Raw genomic sequence first — 22,290 nt, forward strand, 5'->3', positions numbered from 1 at the left:
GTTCTGGCAATAACTAAAATGATTGAAAAATGATGATGAAAATGACGACAATTATTAGAGTGTATGTAATTTGTAATTAATGGGAAACAATTTAAAAATTCCATTAAGAAAGTTTTGTTTTCTGGTTTTAAAAAAAGATAAAAAAAGATATATATAGTTTGTCAAAATGCATTGTGGTGCTTCTCTGTGCTCCCATGAAGAGAAAATTTTAGAGGCACATACAAGATTTTCATGCATTTTTGATTTGAGTAAAAACATAAAATTTACTCACAACTGACAATGTTAATGTGATACCAGGAGCAATTCCATCAAAAAGCTCTAGCAAGTACAAACATTAAAACATTCGTTAGCTAAAAATAAATAAAGGATTTAGTGGTGGAATGTAACTTAATGCTGTGCTTAAGTACAGGTTTGAGGTACTTGTGTATTTCCATTTTTGACTCCACTACATTTCAGATGGAAATATTTATGTGACAGTTATAGTTATTTTGTGGATTAAGATTTTACATACAGAACACTGTATCTCAATACTGTATGATGCAACCCAACTGTATGTGAAATAGTTGACATTAGCTTCAAGTCCACCAAATGCAACATTAAAATGCTGCTGACATATGAATAGTATTCCAATGTAATTTTATTTATCAATATAACACTGATAAGGGTGATGGTGCATAATGAGTCATTTTTCTTTTGATACTTTAAGTACATTTTGCTGATATCCCTGTACTTTTTTATTAAAAAACTTTTGAATTCAGAATTTCTACTTGTAGTGGAGTATTTTTACCACTTTACAACAAACTTTTTTTTTGTTCTACAAGTTTCTGGTGTGCAGGAGAAACTTGTAGAATTATTTCCTTTTGCTCATGTCCCAAAAAAAACATGGAATCTTGAAATATTTTATTCAAGAAAAATCTGCATTTTCTTATTGTCTGCAATCCATATTTCCAATGTACACATAACATTTTTTACTTTTTTTTAGATGTTACTTGTGTTACTATTACTTGCTAACTCTTAATAGCAGCAGAAGACATTAATACAGACAGAAAAAAAACATTTTATGGATGTTTCTTTTATTTCCTTCAAAACAGGAAAAACTAAACTTTCCTCTGGTATATCATGTATCCATCCAACAGCGGTTTTTAAATTAAACATTTACAAAATTAAAAAGAAAAATAAAATACAACACAGAGGTTCAAATCATAAATATTCACAGTTTATGTTTTAAATTTTATCACAAACCTTTATCCAACAATCCTCTATGTGCACTCCTGTGTGAGGCAAATCAAATGACTGACTGACCTCTTGGCAAAATGAAAATTCCTTCATGCAAGCTGCAACACTGGAGGTTCAGTAAATATGAACCACAGTTGGTGACAGTCCTGAGCAAGTTGTGAGTGTGTGCAAAGTCCTTGAACTTTAAATAATTCAAGAGGTCAAAGATCTTAGCATTTGCTTTCATTCACATTCATTTTTCATATCCATAGTAAAGTGCTTTTCCTTCACAATTTGTTCAATTTAATCTTAGATAACACATTTATTAGATATTAAGGTGATACAAAAAGTATCCCGGGGGGGAAAAAAAAGTCAAAAATTAAATCCAGGCACTTTTTGGACAGAGAAAGGAAGCTTAGCGTGGTCTTCCTCCTCTTTCCATCTGTCGTCCACCTCTCCACTACTCTCCTTCTTGCTTTCTTCTTTGTTTTTCTTTGACTTCTTCTTCTTGTGTTTCTTCAGCTCACCTTCCTCCAGCTCTGGGCCGGAATGTCTCCTCTCCTTTTTGTGCTTCTTTTGCTTCTTCTTCCTGTCTTTTCTCCTGTCGTCCCTGCTGTTCCCCTGGCTTGCTGAGGAACTGACGCTGCTGCTGCGGCTGCTGGGCCTCTCTCCCTCCTCCAGCTCTCTTCCTGCCCCCCATTTTGGCTCTCCGTCCAATTCATCAGCCTCCCACTGACTACCTCGTTCTCTCTCAGTCTCAATTTCTCTTGTCTCTCTCTCCCCTTTGTTTTCTTTTATTACTTTATCCAGCTTGTATCTCTTCCACTCCCCTTTCTCTTCCCTGCTATCGTTTCTCCTTCTGTTCTCCCCCTTTTCTTTTTCTCTCTCTGAGCTGCTGGTCGTGTCTTGGCTGGATTTGGGTGGCTCTGCGGGTAAGGCTGCGTGCTGGCTCATGGACCTCCAGGTGTTTGGCTGATCAGATCTGGCAACATGAATTAATTCAGGATTAGGGCTGCTCATTCTGGGCTTACTGGGCTCTGACTCTCCTTGGAGTCTTCTAGGGGATTTGGAGGGGAACTGGTCTCTCTCCTTACCCCAGCTGTGGGAGAGGGAAGATGGAGAGTGGCGGGTCCCTGCAGGTGCGTCTTCACGTCTGCAGGGCTGTGTTGGGTCTCTGTGATTATGATGATAGTAGTCATGAAGGCCTTTCTGTTCCTCTTCTTTGCCTTTAGATTTAAAGTCCAGTAATGTGTCCTTGTGCGTTTTATGTGTATTTTGATCAGGCGCTTCGGCAGTTCTGCTTATCAAACTGATTTCCTTGATCCTACTGGGACGGGAAGGACTCTTGTTGCTGCCCTGGTCTCCCCCTCGCTGCCTGTCTCTCCTCTCTGTGTCATGTGATGCAGAGGAAGAGGAGTAGTGAGTAGAGGAAGGGAGACTCCTCCTTAGGATGCTGCTATGCTCTCTTTCTCTCTCCCTGTCTCTCCCTCTCTCTTCGTCCCTTATCCTCTCTTTTGCCCTCTCGCTCTCTTTCTGGCTTCTCCTCTCCTGTCTCTCACGCTCCCTACCTCTGTCTCTATCCCTGTCTCTGTCTGTACACAAGCTACTGTCAGTTCTGTCTTTGCCACTAGAGGGAGCCACACTTCTGGCTGAATTGGCCATAGTGGAGTTTTTCTCTTTCTCCCTGTCCCTTCCTCTCTCCGTCGCTCTTTCCCTGTCTCTCTGCCTCTCCACTGACCTCGGTCTCTTCCACTCATTCTCTCCCTCCATTTCCTTGTTAGTTTGTGTCACTGGCGGTGGAGGCAGAGCCACCGAAAGAGTGTCGGTTTGAACTTTGATTTCTCCTTCGTCCTGCTCTCCTTCCTCAGACTCTTCCTTCTCCCATCTGGAGCGAGGGACCTGGGACAGAGAGTGAAAGAGAGACTGAGACCACATGCTATTTTTGTTGCACCATGGACTCATGACCTTCTAAAACAAAAACAAACAATCCCGCAGAGTTAAAAACAAAGAATGATTTCACAAGACACAAAATGGTGATGCATTGCATGAGTCAAGGACACACCTGTACAAGTAAGAGCTTGTCCTCTCTGTCTTCAGCTCTGTCCTGTGTGTATTCCTCTAGAGTTTTCATCACTGTCCTCCTGTCCTGACAGTCCTCACCTCCCCAGCTGCCCACTGTGGGGGTACTGCTGCATTTAACACACACACACACAGAATTAAATAACGAGTAGACAGGAAACCACATAAAAGAAATAGAAAAAAATAGCTGTAACATTCTGACCTGCCATCCTCCACCGTGGTGTTTGGTCGGTAACGGTGGGTCTCGTTTCTGCTCCATTGTGACCTCGGTTCTCCCTCTGTCACCTCCTCTTTTGGCTTGTACACCCCCGGCGGGGTTCGGGTACCTGCGACAGACTGTGCCATCTCTTGACCGCTGTTGTCACTTATCACTCTCTCTTCTTCCTCCTCTTTTCCCCTCACGCTCCTCCTCTCGTCTCCAGTCAGCTCTTCTCTCTTGCTGGCCTCCGTCCCGTCTCCTATCCCCACTCCTCTAAGGGCACAATGCCATAAGTTAAAGTCCTCCTCTTCTCCGTCCCCCTTCTTCTCTCTGATGTCTTCCTCCTCTCTGGCAATCTTCTCCCACGTCCCTCCCTTGTCATCCCTGAAGGTGGCTTTTTCCCACATCTCTCTTGCTTCTTTTTCATCTGGTTTTATTTTTTCTTCAAGCACACCTTCCTGTTCTCTAGATTCCTTCCTTTCATTTACTATAATTTCTGTTTCTCTGTTTAACCTCTCCTCCTCTCCAGTAGCAGTCTTCTCAACCCCTTCCTTTGATTTTTCTGCAATCATCTCTGAGTAAGACAGGTCCTGTTTTTCATTTTTCTCCTCCTTCCTTTTCCCATCCAGGTTGATGTTGATACTTATCTTCTTCTGTGGTTTCACCTTCACTATCTCTCCCTCCCAGATGTCTCTTTCTTTTAGAGGCCATGTTTTCTTCTCCTTTTTCTTCTCCTTTTGTGGGGTCTCTCTGTCAAATCGTTTTGGGGATTCACTCTTGCGGGTTTCAGCGTCCTCCGTGACTTTGGTTTTCAGGCATTTGCTGCTTTGAGTCTTTAGGCTGGGACTTCTCTCTCTCTCATTTCTCTCCACGCCCTCTCCTTTCCTCTTTCTCTTCTTCTCTGATCTAGAGTCAGAAGCTTTGCTGCCTCCAGGGTTTCTCGCCCTGTCTGTATCCACCCTGCCTGCCTCTTCACTGGGCTTCACTTTGTGATGTCTCTCCAAATCCTGCCTGTAGTCTGACTCTCTGCCTCTTCGCCATCCTTTCTCTCTTTCCAAATTCCTTTGCTCTCTGCTTCTTCTTTCATAGTTTTTATCCGAAGGTTTATCTGGTTTCAGAGGAACTTGGACTGAATCTACGACATCGCTGGCATCGCTTGGTCTGGTGTTGTGCCTCCTCTTGTTGTTTCTGCTGTCATCTGTTGAGTCTGCAGCATCAGGGGATGATGACTCCTCTACTTTACCTCCCTCATGCTTCCTCATCCTCTTTTGTGCATGTTCCAGGGCGCTGACGTCTTCCAAATTTTTAGAGATTAGCTGCTTTTTGTCTTTACTTCTTTCTTGCACTTCCACCTGCTTACTACCCTCTCTTGGTCTGACTGGCAGGCGGCTGTCCTTCTCAGCGCACCTCGTCTGATGAGCTCTTTCTTCGGATGGTGCAGAGCTGGTGTCACTGGACGGCCGAGAGGCGGGTGAACGGCTGTCACTGGACGACTGAGATGGAGGGGAACGGCTGTCACTTGAAGACTGAGATGGTGAGGAGCGGCTGTCACTGGACGACTGAGATGGATGGGAGCGGCCGTCCGTCCGGGCGGTGTGTCTACCTTGGAGTCCGTAGCGGGAGTCCAAGTTGCCTTGTGAGTGATTTCTGCTTCCTTCTCTGTCCCCCCAATAAGGATTAGGAGGAGGAGGGAGGGTGAGGAGGGAAGGGGGCAGTTGGTGGAAGTGGCTGACATAGCTGCTGAAATATTTCTCACACCACTCTTTGTACTCCTTTTTGCACTGCAGGTAGCGCTCTCTGTCCATCTCCAGGCTGCTGTCTTGATTTACATGCAGATCATATGGGTGAGTGACTAAATTCCCCCACGAGCCTCCTGCTTCCCTCTGGGAGAGACCTGATGTGGATGAGCGTTCTCCTCCCCTCCTCGAGCTGTAGCTGCTTGAGGCTGACTTCTTGCTGTGATGACGTCTTTTCCGGTGATCTGACGGTGACTTGGACCTGGAGTGGTGACCCACTCGAGGTGACGATGATGAGGATGGCGTGGGGGAGCGTGATCGTTTGTAACCATAGCTATAGGAGCGGGAGGGATGAGAGCGAGTGTGGAGGTCTCTGGCGCGGGAGTAAGGTGAGCGGGGCCTGAAGGAAAAAAAACAACACAACAAAAAAAATATATATAGATATGTCACACATTTTAAGGCATAATTTCTATTTGACTATATCTACAGTACTTGTTCTTTATGGGTGTGCATAAAAAAGACAAGCATTTTAAATGGAGACAGGTCCAAAAAAGTATTTGACAGAGTTTGTAATTTTACAATAAACCAAAGGTTGCATTTTGTGTGTTGTGCAGGAACCACTAAAATCCCATGTTTACTTCTCCTGAAACTCACATGTGACTTCACATTTTAACTTTCTGAACAATTCACTTTCAAGGTGGGGCGACACAATGACTGTGAGACCTAATAAGAATACTAGAAGAGCAATTTTCAATCCATGTATTTGCTCTGTTCTCGTCCTTTGGACAATACAGGTCAATGCGCTCAAACATCACTCAGAGTCCATTGTTTTCTGTCTTGTATCATATTTATTTTTCGCTTCTCATTCAGTCTCCATTAATCAAAATAAAACATAAAATCAAAATCATAATTTTGGGTCCAACAAATACTTTTATAGTAAAAAAAAAAACAAACTTAAAACAACAGTTTAAAAAAAGGGCAAAAAATACCTTGATCTGCCTTGGGATCTGGACCGGGAACGAGATCTGGACCTGCTTGAAGAGCGAGAGTAGGAGCGAGAAGACTTGGACTTAGAAGACTTGGAATTAGAACGAGAGGAGGAGCGTCTGTAGGTAGATCCTCTGTGAGGTGACCTGAGTGACAAAGAGAGAGGGAAACAACTAACTCATGCCATTATGACCCTTACTGATCACTACACTACCTCTGCAGCTTTAATAAACTATTAATAACAAATGCACTCAAACTATAGCCCAACCAGTACTGGACTTAACACATTTTATAAAATATCGATTAAACAATATACAGTAAGATATTAGTTGTTGTTTTTTTCCATAACCATAATGTAAACATAATTTGTTTTTAAAAAAAGAATCTGGCTAGTATCTGCAGGTTTCAATAAAGCCACTTTAAAAAATTGTGTTGCCTAGAATTGAAGCGACAATTTCAAATAGCAAAAACAGTTGACAAATGAATTTTTCCTACAATCAAACAAGTACATTTATCTTATTTAAGACAGTAGTTGGAGACTTTTCAAAGACTTGCAGACACCCTGTCATGGGTACGACTGCTTGCTGAATGTTGCATTTACCTTTCCTTCTTCTTTCCTTGATGCCTGAACCACTCCTTGGGGATGAGGGCAGGGATAGAGGAGGTGGAGGAGCAGAGGGAAGGGATGGGGGCACCCTGGGGGTTTGGGAGCGTCCAAATGGGCGTGGTAGGTGGGTATCCAGGTGGGAAACCGCTGAGGGGCTGCTGAGCTGAGAGGAACGTGTGGAAATGGGGGGAGGGGAAGAGAGGTGGAGGTGGAGTAGTTGAATATGATGTTGAGGAGGAGGAGAGGGGAGGGAGCTGCTGGGTGTTGGATTCAGTCCAGCCTACGGTGGGACAACCTGAGGAGGAAGAGGAGCTATGGGGAAGACACAGGAAGAGGAAATGACATCAGTTTTGAAACTGTGGATGGAGTCAAATACAGACTAAACACAAACGCACAAATGTTTCACTGACCCGTCCCAGCAGGTTGATGGCCCAGAGTGTCTTGGTGCTGGACCTTGGCGTTCAGAGAGAAAATAAAATACAAATTAACAGACGCAAGGAGACACTTCTTGATCACGTGCTCCACCAACTGTACATATTAAATGTCCACTTGTTTGATTGCTGGGCAGCAGAACCGTCTATTACTCACCTGAGGAGGACTGCTGCGGATTTACACTGACTGACGGGAGCTGGTCTGCCACTGGAGTGTGAGTAACCTGAAAAGACACAAACATCAAAGATTTCATACCGAGAAACTTTGCTGCATTAAGTTAGTGTGTTTGTATCCATGTGTTTGTGTCCTCACCGGTGGTATCAGCTGTGATGGAGCAGCAATGGGGTCTTTGTTTGAAACCAGTACAGAAGGGACAGCAGCAGGCACTGAGTCATTATGTTTCTTTCCTTCAGCCTCCCTGAGGAAACAGCAGATACATCAGTGTCATTACTTGTCTGTCACTTTCAAATCCATGATGCCAAATTTGGTCAGAGATTGTACCAAATGTTCTTCTCTGGGTGCTTTAAGTCTGTTAGAAGTGTTTTAGACAGTTGCTAACATTTGTTCGACTAGTAACTTTATGATAAAAACAATAAAAAAAACCTAACACAATTTTGTCATGTTTATTCCTTTATTTCATCCTTGTGAGGAACTGATACCACAGTCAGACCATTATTTCTCACATAAACTGTAAAAAGAAAACAACTCTAATTAATTTCTTCTTTCTAATTGCAGCTGTTGAAGGCAGACTGAGGCAGGTGTCATTATGCTCACCTCCATCACTTTAACAGATGCTTTCACAGCTGTAGTTTGGTTTATTTGGTTCAGATCAAGAAAAAAATATGATACACTGTTGCCTTTTAGGTCAATAATAAATACACCTCGATACACCTCTATTTTTTAACTCTTTTTCACTTTCTGATGTTTCAGGGAAAAATCCCACACTCACATACGTGTTACATCGCTTGTAGCCTACAGATCAGAAGACCAACTTCTTAACAGTTCACGGTCAGCAGATGGATGTAATCGTAGTTTAGCTTTTGAATTCATCTCAGTATCACAAATCTACTACCACAAAAAGCTGCAGTTGGTCTGTTTTGCTTTCACAATACAAATGAAACGCACCAGATTCCTCTTGGAAGTGACCCTTATATTCTCCTTTTCAGGCGGTCTGTCTTGGTAGGGTTGTTTATTTCACACCAGAGATCAATAAGCAGCTTTCACACCATCACTTGTGCACCAGCACTCGACTGAACCGCACCGAAAATGTATATAAAAGCATCTTCACAGTGGCTGACACTGCGGCTGAAAAACCCATGTGCTGCAAACTCAGGCTTTCACTTTTTGTTCCCAATTCAGAGTATTGTTTTAGTTTTAGTTTTAATATTCCATGCATAATAATGTGTTAAAATTCAAAAATAAGTTTATAAAGCCATTCTGAACCTGATGGTAAACATAAGACAAGGCTGTTTGCTGTCTTTGTAATATACAGCTGTACAGTACCACGACAAGAACTCTAAGGAGATAACAGTTGGCTTGTCAACCAAGTGAGGCATTTGAGGCACTGTGAATAAATGGAACAAAGTTGCAATGGCACTTGCACATCACGAACCCGCCCACCAACACGATGTGCCGTAATCCTTAAGTGATTTTACTGATGTGTGAATATGTTTATGTGTGTTCGTACTTGTCGGGTATCTCCAGATGGCTTTGCACAGGTTGGAGGGAAGTGCTAGGTATGCTGGAAGCAGAGGTGGGACCTGTTACTGCAGGAGGAGCCTCAGACACCTGAGACAGTGGCGGCGTGTCTGCAGGCTGTGGGCGGCGCAGGAGAGCGTCCAAAAAGAGGGGAGACAACAAGAAGGAGAGATGAGAATACAATGAAACTTGCAAGAGAAACATTTCAGTACAGACATTAGAATAAGCAATTACACAGAATATCTGCATAAGACAATACTGCATAAGACTGCTGCTTCACTAATGAGGTGATCTCAAAAGTACTCAAAAGAAGCTGAGAATCATTGTTTATCTAGTCTATAATTTCATTAAGTGGAGCCTTAAAAATAAATGATTATAAGTCACACTGGCAAAGCAAGTGCATGTTAGGTTAAATATGGAGAACGCTGATAGAAACTTGTGGTATATTCTTGTTTTAACGGTTTGGGAGACCTGAATCACCTTTGATTTTGAGAAGAAAACATTAATTATCCTGTTTGCTCCTGAGTCACACAGGTACAGGGCTATATTCTTTTTTTCTGCCTCCCACATGAAACACATCATTAAGAGATTCACCTGCTGACTGTGGGTCAACTGGTGGGGCTTCTGGGGTTGGCTCTGTGTGGCGATAGGGGGCGGGGTGGGGACAGGGCTCGGTATTGGGGTTGGATTTAGTGACTGGGAGGTGCCAGACACTCCTCTCAAGTTTTTGGTGTGGCCTCTCTCTTTCTTATAATTGTTCACAGCCTGTGTTGGGAGAGACAGATGGACATCACACACAGAGTATTTCTATAATGAACTTACCAACACTGAAAAGCTTAATGTCAGGCACATTTTGGATCAAATCAAGAGGAGTAAAGTTATACTAATCCACTCTTCAAAAACAATTCATTAAATCCCCTCCTCATCCATCTGTTGGTTCACCTGTCGGAGGAATTTATTGGCTATCAGGGTATCAGGGGAGACATCTGATTGGCTACAAGTGGGGCAGACGTGTTCCTCTGAATCCAGCAAGGCAGTTCGAATACCTGAGCAAGAGAGAAACAAATTTGAAGGGTAAATAAGTTTCCAGTCAGGAGAGTTTTTGAAGTAACGGCACAGAATAATGATGACAACTGACTGTTATTATTCTACTACTTGTGTGACTGCTGTTTTTATAATAAACAGATATTAGTTTTCTTTTTTTTTAAAGGTGCCAAAAAATAAAGAAAAAGTATTGGCTGTTCATCTCCTGTTTGCATTAGTTTTGGGAGGTAATATTTACATATTTAAACTTTCTGAATCTGCTAAACCTAATAATACACTTTAATGGTTTCTATTCTCAGTTTTGGGAGTTACAAAGTACTGCAGAGGCAGTCAAATTAGTTCCTGCATTACTAATACAGATCAGAATGACTTTCTTCTTTAAAGTACAGCAAGTGTACATTAAGTTAGTCTTGATATATGTGTGTGTAGCAGACACTCACAGTCATCACAGTAGCTGTTTCCACAGCAGGGTATGACCACGGCGTCACTCAGCAGGTCATGACAGATGAGACAGAGGAGCTCGTCAGGTACGGGATCGTCCTCGACTTCTGACTTTGGCTGCTCCTGTGGAATGAACGGAGGCTTCTCCTTCTTGCCGATGGCGTATGCCTCCCTATTGACAGACAATAGTGCACATACTGCAAATCCACACTTTCTTTTTTATGTTTAGAGAGACGGTCGATATTTTCGACATATAGACTTGACCAGTGGCTGCTGATGAGCACAAACTGGCTGCTGAGATCGACACAGATTGTGACACTTCATATGAAGTCTTGCTTATTGTCTCTATGAAAATTCTCAGTCATCCAGGTTATATCTACAAGAACTAATTAAAAGCAACTGGATTTGCTGTTTTATTCTTATTCTGTATTTATTCTTCTGACTGGTGGGGAGTCCTAAGAATACAGTAGTAAATCCAATTCCCAAGTTCTTAGCAGTTATAGATACTCCTGATCATTACTATTTTTTGCTTCTGAGACAATAAATCTCTTCCACAATAAAATCTTAGGTATTTAGCTAAGGTTTGTATCCTAATCGTCTTAAAATCCTAAAAACTCTGAACAAGTATTCAAATTGTTTGCACATTTCCCTGGATATAGCCTTTAAAACAAAAGAAACACAGACACACTGGCTCTTTTGTTCACACTCACGCGTCTATGGCAGGAATGGCGTAACGTCCACAGTTGGTCAGCATGGCCCCCTTTATGCTGGGATCGTCCACCTCGACCATAAAGGAACGAGGGATGCCTGTGCTCTTCTTAATCCTCAGAGGAGCCTCGACATTTTTATCCTGCGGTCAAACACACACGCATCTGCATTCAACGTTAGGCGTGAACTGACAGTCAGCACATAAGTACATGGTGGCACTCGGCTTACAGTGCACACACCCATGCGTATGCAAACAACATCAACACAAACACTAATCAAGTCAGTTTCTCTGCAGAGCAAGATTTGTACAAGACTGCAACAGGAACTGCCTCACTTAAAGAGATATCACGTGTCCTGATCTTACCCCACTGGTGGGACAGTTCCTGATGTGGTGTCCAGTATTTCCACAGCGATAACAGGCATAGTTCGCAGGAAGAACAGCGCCTAACTTCTTGGTGTAACTAGGGAGAGACAGACGATGTGAATGAGAGGAGTATAGAGGAAGACAGAAAAGGATAGAGAGATAATCACAACATGTGGATACACTAATTTAAGAAAATGGAAAAAGCAGGTGAAAAGAGCTACTAAGGAGACAGAAACAGGGATAAAGGATGAGAATTTAAAACATTATAAAAGTGACTCACCTCATGGAATCGTAGGCGGACTGATTCATCACAGCTTTGATTTTATCGTCCTCCGAAACATCCGCATGAGCCAGGTTAGTTATCTGAGTGTAGACACATGAATGTGTGTCAGGTAAATAGGAGGATCAGTGTTTATTTCAAACAGACTCACATGATCCAGGATGAATATATAAAAGTTGAATGATAATAAAGCAAGAAAGAGAGTGTACCTTGGAGAAAAAGGGTAAGGCTCTGGAAGAATTGTGGTCATCCATCTGTTAGGATTAAGCACAAAATCAGTGAGCCTATCTAGAAAAGATTGGGAGCTGTATGTCCATAAATACTGGGGAAAAATGCCCAAAACATTGTTTGTCCTGCTAAACTTTGATGCAGTTCAAACTAGAAATACCGCCTCATGGTTGTATGAGTCCGACAACCAGTCAAGTTGCAGTTTACATCCATGTCTGTCCAGACATGTATAAGATCTATACAATCACTACAGTTTCCAGGTGGGCACCCAAGATTAGCGTCACCAATTCCGTATGCGACCAAATGAGAAATACGGTCACAATCTCCCCTTCTGTTCCTGAGTTATGGCGTTGAATAATGGCCAGAACATTAGAACCACAGTGCCACAGTGAAGTTGACCTGTGACCTTTTGGATATAAAATGCCATCACTTCAGTTTATTCTATTAGACATTTGTGTGAAACTTGAGTCATGGCCAAAAACGAGTCACAGTGACCTTGACCTGTGACCACCAAAGTCTAATCAGTTCATCCCTGAGTCCAAGTGGATGTTTGTGCCAAATTTGAAGAAATTCCTTCAAGGCGTTCCTGAGATGTCACGTTCACAAGAATGGGACGGACGGATGGATGGACAACCCGAAAAAATAATGCCTCCGGCCATGGCTGTCGCCGGCATGGAGGTGTAAAAATAAATTCAGCATCTTCCCACTTCAACCCATGTACCATTACTGATTTCCTGTCTAATGTGAGAGAAGCTGCTGTATGTTAAGTTTTCACTTTTGTGTCTTTTAAGAAGAGATAAAAATTTACACAGCATCATGCAGGGTGGAGAATAAATTTCACTGCACTGTTCTCATGCCAGGATTTCTGCCTCAGCTACTCCTGCCAACTCACTTCTCATACCTCATAACCTGCTACAGTGAAAACAACGATGCCGACAATATAATGCTCCCTGGGAATTTTCACCTGTCAGACCAGCATTTTGTTGGTTTCACATAACCTAATATCTACTTCACTGCCTGTTTCTGAGCATCTGTTCTTGATTTGTTCCTCTACTGTGCTGCAAGAGATGCGTGAACCAAGAAAGCAGAGTTTCTTTTTTTTTTTCTTAAATAGCACTGAATAATAATAATGATAATATTAACAATAATAGCATTAAAATAGCATTGCCCTGTACTAACAGAACAAACATGTACAATCAAAGAAAGAAGTTGATTGCCAAAAAATGTTTCAGTGCAGGTCAAAGTTGCAATATTGTCAAAAATGTCTTTCTCTGAATAATTCCTTCTAATCAGTCAATCTTGTTAAAAGTTACACACATTCATTCAATAAATACATTTTCAACTACACTAAAATGTACTCTGCTAGATGTACTTTAATATTACCCCGCTGGAAATGAACAAAGTTCTTTAAATTGAATAAATTAGAAACCTTATGAAACGCTGAACATTTACTCATTGACACTTATTTTTGAATCACAACCAAAATGTACTTTAAACACGTATTAATGTACATGTTGTTCACAATGAAACATGCTACAGTTTTGGCTACCATCCTACTTAACGCTTCATCCACATTCAAACTGTAAGATGATTTTTATAGGTAATTTGGCTCCAGCACATTGGATTTTATATGAAACAATGACTATGATGATTAAGTGTTAACTTTCAGCTTTAAGGGTGGATTGTTCACATCCATACTGGTTGAGCAGTGTAGGATTTCTTTCCCTTTTTATACACAGTCCTTCAATTTTAGGACAATGCAGCAGGACAATGGCAACCAATGAGTTCAGTTCAGTGTCCTTGATTGGACTTTGTTCAACTGTATAACATACAAACAATAAAACAATATGCTGGAGTACAGCAATATGATCTGATTTCCCAGCATGGGTTATAAACATGATCTAATTACATATTTTAGCACTTTAATGGAGCCTTATATTGTACTTTCAATACTCATACTGTACAGCAAATGAACAGACATTGTTTTCCTGTATGAAATATTGAGAGTGTTACTGTAAATGTGCAGCATCACTTAATGAAATGTAATTAAATACCCGAAACACCTCCCTAACATTACTATGCTTAACTTTTCATCATTTGGTCAAAATGCCACAGTTGTTAAGCTTTCCAATGTGATTCCAGTCTGTGTGTTTCTTTGTTTGATTTGTCTTTCCAGCCGAGGGGAAAATGTGGACCAAAGATCGAACAGAAATGTTGACTGATGACAGAGACCAACTCCAGTGAAATCAAACACATAATCAATACATAATACAGCTTCATACAAACAACTTTATTGGAAGAAAAAAAAAAAAACACAAAAAAATAATTTGTGTCGTCCAACAGACTCAAAGTTTTAAGAAGAGAGGCAGACACTTTTCCTACTGAGAAACCAGAGAGAAAATCAGTCAGGTCAGTGTAAACCAGTTCAGACTGCAGCGAGTAAAAGCTTCAGAGAGGCATTTAGGTTAGTTTACAGAATTAGAGATAAAACTGCACTACAAGAATTCAGCATAAAATAACAATGGTGCACCACTTCACTTAAAATGAAGCATCATTTAATTTTTAGTGGCCAGATTTTTTTTGTTCCTACATTAAAGCCAAAACACTGTAATATAATAAGCCTTTTTTTGATACTGGTTCTTTCACTACAGTAATACAGGTTTGTTTCTGTTGAAGTTCTGGTGACATCACACTCCAAATTCTTCAATTTCTTGGCTGAATTTAAAGTTAGATTGGTGTTAATAATAATTTTGCATCTGTTCACTCCACCAGAGCACACTATAGTTTTAGATTATCCTAACATTAAACCATTCATTCAAACACATCCAATTGTTTTGTGGATGGATGGACTGAAATCGTAGCTTGGGACTGAATAAGATCCAATATACTCAAAAAAAAATAAAAACTTAAAAACAGCCTTTAATGTAACTTAAAGACTCGCAGCAGCACAAGCTGTACAGCTATCAAGTAAGACTAAGAAAATAAAACTATATAGTGCATCTCTATTGGTTGTAAGGTGCCTGAGATAAATCAAAAAATGACAAGTGTCAGCAGAGCCAGTGTGATAAAACAACAGTTGGGTTTTATCAGCTGGCCTGCATGATAATGTTTGACCCGCCCGAGCTGCTCCCACCACCCACAGACAGATACTGAATGATCTGCAACAATAAACACTGTCTGGTTACACACCAGTCTGTTAGAGTAATAGCTTTGAGCCATTATAAAGAATATCTATAAATATGTGTTTTCTCTTTGTGGATAAGCATATAGCAGTGGTTATATAGTAAACATCACTTCACTTCAACACTTTCCCCCCTCTCTGTTCATCCTTGATCCTTCTGAGTGATCTATCATACGCTTGATGTACCTGCCAATACTAAACTGTGTCATTTTTTTGTAGTTAAAGTCATTTAAACCAGCTCACTGTAAATCAGAGTCTGAGTAGCAAACAACTTCCTCTTTGCAACAGGAACTTTAACTGAAATAGAGGAAATAGACGCTTTCAATGATCTCAATCATGGTCTCATTTGTTTAAACCACACGTGTTAATTTGACGTGTTATTTGGATATTTACGCAATGGAGAGATGCAGTTTTACATGTCGATATATGTATACATGTATACATATATTTATTTTGAGAGGTGCAACACAGCATTTCAAAAGCTACAAAGCACACAAATGTTAAGCTATTAGTTGTTACCAACAATGTGTGTGTTTATAGTACTGCTGGAGGAGAGGTGCGGTGGGATTTGTTAAGGTTACATACTGCTTTGATGGCTCCAGAGGCGTGATGATGCTGGTTGTCTGATCGCTCTCTGAAACACAAAAAGAAATTATTTTTCACCATCCGTCATGTGACATGTTTAACAATTAAATTCTGAAACAAATGTTTTTCTGACAAAACTTTTTGTTCATCTAAGAGGACTTTTATTGGCACTGCTCTTGTCAAGACACCCAAAGACTCTTTACATCAATGAAAGAATGAACAAAAGTACAAAATACAAAACACAAATAAAGATCATCTTGACAAAGAATCACATATTTAATGAAACCAGCCATGTTACGGTTTAAGCAATTAACAGCAGACAATGGGAAGGTTGTTAACCCTGGCTAAGCACGTCAGGACTGTGTGATACTCTTTTTGTGGAACTACGTTCCTCTAAACCTGCCTTGTCTACTCACCCTTCAGGTGGCAAATCCCTACATTTCCCAGAATGCTGTCAGTAAACTCCTACAGAGCAGATGTGAACATGTGTTGTGTATCTCTGAGTGGAGTTGGTGTGAATCTCAGTAGAGTATAGTTCGCTTGACAATGGGTATTCTTAAGCTTTTCATTTTCCCACCTTCAATAACTTGTAAAGCAAAGAAGCACAGCATTAAACATCTGGTTGGAAGTGTAAAGAATATTTCTACACTTGTCTCATACAACCTGTAGTATTTATAAAAAATATAAAACGACAATTTGACTGTGTCTGCTTTGTCTAGAGAGAAGCCCTTACGCTTTGATTCTGAACTGACAATAAAAGTTGATGAATACTGTTGAGCCTTTTTCCTGCATCATTGCAACATCACATCTTCTATATTTGGCCAAGTTAATCACACAATATGACAAACACTCCACCACCAGTGGACTGGTTTAACAGCCTTTGCGAAATGTTTTTATGGTGTATTTTTCCTTTAGAGTCAGACATCTGATTTAAAGTTTAATGTAAAAACCTTTAAAGTTGCTCAAAGTTAAGGCTTCCTTGGAAGCACTACGAAGCTGCGTGACTGTCAGTCTGCTTGTGCTTTTAATCTTGCGGGCAGGGTTACACCACTCTTTAGCCCTCATTCCTCTCCGCCTGTCTGCATGCTGCTGACGGGGCTAATCACATGACCGCCAGTCTGTTCCAGTGAGGTCTTTTCCTGCTTTCCATGCATAAAACCCACACCACCACTGCTGGCTCTCCTGTCTAAGCCTGACTAATATCTGGTTAATCCCTGTGTTCGTCACCATGGAGTTATACTTATACTCTTTCCTCTTTTCCGGTGAACATTTTATCACGGAAATGTTATGCAAAACCCTTTTTAACCAACTGTCGGCCCTCAGCTGAAAGATTCTGCCACAGGCCTCTGTATGGATTCACCACCAGGATGTTTATGGCATTGTTTTCTTCACCATTGTAGTCCCTGAAAAGAAACGGCCTCAACCTGCAAACACAGCGGCAGCCGGCACACACATGCTGCTGCTCTAAATCATGCCAATAAGCAGAAGCAGCAACAGTAACCTCCTACTTTACATACAAGTAGTGTCTTTAACAGCAATATTTAAAAAATAATTTAGGATTGCTTCCTTTTTAAATTAATGTCCCTGTTACTGAGGCTGCTGATCCATTGTCAGCTCATCTTTTCATTAACTACAACATGACTGTGCAGATGGGTGAAAAAATTTAAATATATGAATATTTCTGGCCAATATCGAGTGTCATTTTCATATTAAAAAGATCTCTCAGTCCTGAGCAGAAGCTGATTAAGCTCAACTAAAGCATAGTTTCTTGGTGGAGTTGTCTAATACTGACATTATAACAATAAACATAGACTTGCAGGTGCCAGGTGTTAGCTGTTGCAGGCTGGGTGGAGCCTTTGCAAAAACACTCATAACAGTCAAAGACTGTAAGTAAGGGCACTTACATGTTGTGGTTCTTGTTGCTTGAGCTGGACTTGACTGCAATGATGGGGATTCTCCTGACGATGACAGAGGAGCCTTTGGGGATGAGACCTTCGTCGTCTGTGTACTCTGAGAGGGAGAGATGGGTAAAAGTGAGGGTTTACATTCACACAAAATGATTTTAGCAACCATTTTTGAGACCCAAATAAATTAAAAAAAACAACCAAACAAACAAAAAAAACATGTTACATGACACAGCTCTTTTCTACAAGTGAGAATTGATGCAAGAAACATGAAAGCTGTGATTCCCTTAAAGATCCCCTTCGGACTTTTTAAAGATGTATATAAACTGCTCAACTTTGAATAACAATTTGTCTAATAGAAAATCCTTCAATTGGCATCTACTCCTTCTCCCTCATTAAAAACTCCAGATTCTATGAATATGTAAATATATTTCATTTCAAAAGTTTAACTGCTGGACACAAGATGTCTGCTGTTTCACTGTAAAGTCCATTCTCAGTGTTTGTGCACTGGAGGCTTCAAGTTTCCACATCACATTTGTATAAGTTGAATACTGGACCACAAATGGATCCAAACTAGTTGTGATGTCACAAATCATGCCCGAAGGTACAAGCCTTAAACTCAGATGTTCAGTGAGTTCAGAGGAACTTTCTACTTTCAGCAGATTAATATGAATACAACCTTCTAGTGTCAAACTCTGCACATACATCATTCTGCACAGTGAAGTGCAAACATCCAACTGAGGGAATATGAAGCAAAACACAGTTTTGAGTGGAAGTGGACTTTAAACCTTCATATATATAATGTGTGATATGCTTTTTTTGTATATGCCCGCCAGGACTAACTTTTGTCTTTCTGTAAACTCTTACACAGCAGGAGTTGTATGTGTGTGTATGTGTGTGTGTGTGTGTGTGTGTGTGTGTGTGTGTGCATATGAACTTTCTCACACAAGGTGTGGGGGTTGTGCTTTCAGTGGAACCACATAGCACAGTGTATTGCCTATCTGCAGGATATGAACAAACTCTGAGCTGATCTTTATCATGCATGCCACTTTTTTCTCACTTGCCTTCGGATTATTTAGTGGATTTACTACATGGATTTACTACATGCAAATTTCGATCACATTATTTACACTGATGAATTTCATCTGTGTGTGAGTGTATGTGTGTGGCTGCACATAAATCTCATGGTCATGACTCCTACCCCACCTTTGCTATTTTTATCCCACATCTCTCCCGGGACTTTTACATGCGTGGCACTGACAGTGCTGATCCACCACCATCAGGCCGTTTAATTAAAGACATGAAGCGTAAATGCAGCAGGAATGTGGCTCATTCATTAGGTCCTTTGATACTGGCTTGACTTTTCTGGACCCCTGAAATAGGTGACGCAACCCCCCCTCGCCTGCAACCCCCCCACCCACCCACCCAGACCAGACAGCTGTCAAACCTGGACCACGTGTTTTCTACCAAAGTTCAAACTGTCAACCTGCCCTTATACTGCTAGGAGAAAAACAGTCTTATCAGTTCATACATTGTGTTTTATTACCTTCTTTGGTCTGTGCGTTTGTGATCTGCAGGTCGCAGTCCCCGGCTCGGAGCTTCTCCCTGCCCATGATCTGCCTCTTCAGATCTCTCAGCGTGATGTGCGGGCCGTCAAAAAGCACCGTGTCGTAGCTGAGTTTAGAGGAGAATTTATAATGAACATGAGTCATGCTGAAACAGAGCAAAAAAACTCGTCCTACACTGCCAGGAGAGCGACGGCTGACAGTTTCCCTGCACCGACAGAGAGGCTGTATCGCGTTAGTTGCTATGGGAGTATAAAGTTAGCTAGCTGGCGTTAGCAACCGGCTGCGTCGAGCGTTCAGTGATTCGCCGCTAACAAGCTAGGTCGTTAATTAACAACTGCCTGATAAAGTGGCGTTCACAGGATGACATGTCCCGGCGTCTGGTGGAACAGCAGCGCAGGGTCAAATCAAAGCGCATTCAGTCAGTTTCGAGTCTAATTTGAACTTTTATTCTTGCTAATGTCGCTGTCAATCCGAAGTGTTCGCTGACAGAAACCACCAGCTGTTTCCACAAGCAACGGCTCGTCAGCACAGTGCACTCACCATCTGATGCTGCGTTCACGCCGTGCCTACACACTCCGAATTCCAAGCATCGAAGTCAGTATTAAAATGTGTCATGATATCCTGCATCGTCATACTGCTTCCAGATGTGTTGAGAGCATCAAGTTGCTCTTATTTTAATATGCTGTGATAAACTGTCGATTTGTATACCGGGAATTTGTTATTTATCAGGCGTTTATGATATTATTTTTCATTTTTATCTAATTTCAAAGGGAATTCATTCTTTGAAAGCTTTGTCAACATATTGTATCAAGTTTGAATTTGTGAAAACAGGCGAATAAAAGTACTGTGAACCCATAACTTTCGCTGTCAGACTTTTAAAACAGAGACGCACATTAACATTTAGCCTGCACAGCATACTGAACAATAATATATATCCTTATATACAAGATGAAGCAAAACCTAAAAGGAAACAGAGTCGAGCCATACACACCTACGCAATCACTATGATAACAGGAGCCAACGTCTAACCACACTGTGGACACTTAAACATCCAATTTGAGAAATTACAGTTTACAATTTTCCCCCGACACTTGAAGGCAGCGCCTTGCTTCCACTCTCAGAGCAGTGCACCTGTTTGGGCTCAGGGGACAACAGGCAGCCTGGCTGAAAGAAAACCAGATTTACACCCGATAATGCTTAAATAAACGCTTTCAGTTGTCCAGTCCATGTGTTGGAGATTTGACTGGTTGATTTTTTTTAAATTGCATTATAGTCCCAGCGAGAGTCACACTCAAGCACTCAAGCTCCCTGACATTTAGGACCACGAAAGAAAGATATGTTTTATAACATTCATACATATTTTTTTATGTTTTATCCAACAAAATGCAAATGATTTACAACTAAATTGAATAGTTGACTGTTGTTGTTTTGCACAGCCCAAATTATCCGTTAGAGGGAGACAAAGCACCATTTATGATGCTGATGTGTTTGTGTATGTGTGTGTGTGTGTGTGTGTGTTAGCTGAGCTGTGCTGCTGCAGTCAGTCTGAGAGGTTCTGATACATTTGGTCCCATATCCAAGACAAAACATTGGTTGATTGTGTCCTTGACTGAAATAAAGCCCTGAGAGTGTGTATGCAAACCTCTCCTCACTTATCTCCAACTGGGTGTCTCGTCATTGAGATGTTGCATGTATGTCAGTGTGTGATTACCCTACAACCACAAATTAATGTTCCAAATCAAATAATTCAATTTTAGTTGGAATTCTATGGGGACATTATTGTCGCAATATTATTTGCAAATGTGTGAGTTGTGAAACAGTGTTTCAATCCATGTGTGCACAATCAGATTTGTAAATGTGTAAAAGAATCTTTAAATGCATACTGAAATTTGTGAATGTGCACAGGAATCTGCAAATGTGTACACAAATTTGTGAAAATGTAAATGTTCGTCAGACTTGTACATATGTGAAAGAATCTGTAAATATGTATTCAAAATACTCACTGTAAAGGGCCTTTTATTAATGACTGTAAAGTCATTAATAAAAAGCTGGATACACACACAAGTCATCAGTTACTACTCAGGTTCGCCTCTCGATTGGTTTTTTTTACATCTGACTTTTGCAACACCTCTGATTTCATTGAGTGTTAACTACCTGAAATGCCCATTTTTGATATATGTAGTGACACTCTTGTTATTAAAAAGATAATTTCTGGCAATTATAGTTTTTTACTATCAGCAAATTCATTAATAACTAATTGTGATTGAATTTCTGATATATATCTATATATATCTAGATTAATGAAAAGTTTTTCATATTAAAGAAAAAAAAAAAGCTAAACTAGCTTGTCACAGACTCCTGTCTTGGCACTCAAGGCAGAAGAGCAGAAATGTAAATTTTTAGTATGGAGTTAAGATAGTGAGGAATAATTGACCACCACACATGCACACATGCACATAGTTTTTCTGCTTTATTTCATGGAGAGGCAGGGTAATCACAGGGAAGCTAGAAGACAGTGGTTTACTGGAAACCGCAAGCTGATTGGTCGGATTCACAGAGACGGAGCTAGAAACAGAGAAAGGGAGAGAGAGAGATAAATGGAGGTAGAGAAAGGAAAGATGAGAGAGGAATGTCTGAGGAAGTGTTTTGCACTCAGCCTTCTCTCTCCTCAGTCTCCTGCTCTGTTTCTTTCTCTCCTGCCTGCTCCTGCTCAGAGGAGGGATTTGCCCTATCTTCCCTGGCTTAGCACACCATTGTGAAAGCAGTGGGAGAATGGAGAGATGCAGAAGGAGAAAGAGGGGGAGAGGATGAAAGGGAAACAGCTGCTGCCTTTAAACTGATGTTCTTCTTATCGTGATATGATACAGGACATGTTCAGTGACTCAGCCATCAAAGAGCTGCTTGGAAACAATTATATCCCTGGCTTTGTGTGTGTGTGTATGTGTGCGTGTGTGGATGTGTGTGTGTGTGTGCATGTGTAAATTCTGGATGGCACATGTTGTGTTTAAACAGGAGCATATCATAGTGTTTGTGT

The 22,290-nt window shown here is 41.0% G+C and overlaps 1 protein-coding gene across 3 annotated transcripts; it reads right to left on the reverse strand.

Annotated features, from left to right (window-relative positions):
• Window positions 1–885: 885 nt before the first annotated feature.
• On the reverse strand, window positions 886–19,881 carry LOC122966994 (E3 ubiquitin-protein ligase RBBP6-like). 3 transcript variants are annotated; one of them, XM_044331345.1, is made up of 20 exons: window positions 19,797–19,881; window positions 19,235–19,362; window positions 17,689–17,794; window positions 15,785–15,833; window positions 12,000–12,044; window positions 11,791–11,873; window positions 11,511–11,607; window positions 11,149–11,288; window positions 10,438–10,610; window positions 9,896–9,999; window positions 9,548–9,718; window positions 8,943–9,070; window positions 7,568–7,673; window positions 7,412–7,478; window positions 7,234–7,276; window positions 6,818–7,135; window positions 6,219–6,362; window positions 3,497–5,629; window positions 3,278–3,404; window positions 886–3,114 (listed from the first exon to the last, which is right to left on the reverse strand). In XM_044331345.1, the coding sequence occupies exons 2-20, from the start codon at window positions 19,299–19,301 to the stop codon at window positions 1,588–1,590; spliced, it is 5,628 nt and encodes a 1,875-aa protein (XP_044187280.1). In that variant the 5' UTR covers window positions 19,302–19,362; window positions 19,797–19,881; the 3' UTR covers window positions 886–1,587. The 3 variants fall into 3 exon arrangements, with proteins under 3 accessions (XP_044187280.1, XP_044187279.1, XP_044187278.1); XM_044331344.1 differs by lacking the exon at window positions 19,797–19,881 and having other exon boundaries at window positions 3,278–3,401; window positions 19,235–19,781; XM_044331343.1 differs by lacking the exon at window positions 19,797–19,881 and having other exon boundaries at window positions 19,235–19,781.
• Between the last annotated feature and the right edge of the window lie 2,409 nt (window positions 19,882–22,290).

The sequence above is a fragment of the Thunnus albacares genome, chromosome 17 (assembly GCF_914725855.1).
Source record: "Thunnus albacares chromosome 17, fThuAlb1.1, whole genome shotgun sequence".
NCBI classification, from domain to species: Eukaryota; Metazoa; Chordata; class Actinopteri; order Scombriformes; family Scombridae; genus Thunnus; species Thunnus albacares.

Excerpts from the sequence above, each read along its gene's own strand:
- LOC122966994 (XM_044331343.1), bottom strand. The coding sequence starts at position 19,400 with ATGACTCATGTTCATTATAAATTCTCCTCTAAACTCAGCTACGACACG. Across the intron at positions 9,071-9,547 it reads AGTTGACCCACAGTCAGCAG|CCTGCAGACACGCCGCCACT; the intron begins GTGAATCTCTTA and ends CGCCGCCCACAG. Across the intron at positions 5,630-6,218 it reads AGATCCCAAGGCAGATCAAG|GCCCCGCTCACCTTACTCCC; the intron begins GTATTTTTTGCC and ends TTTTTCCTTCAG.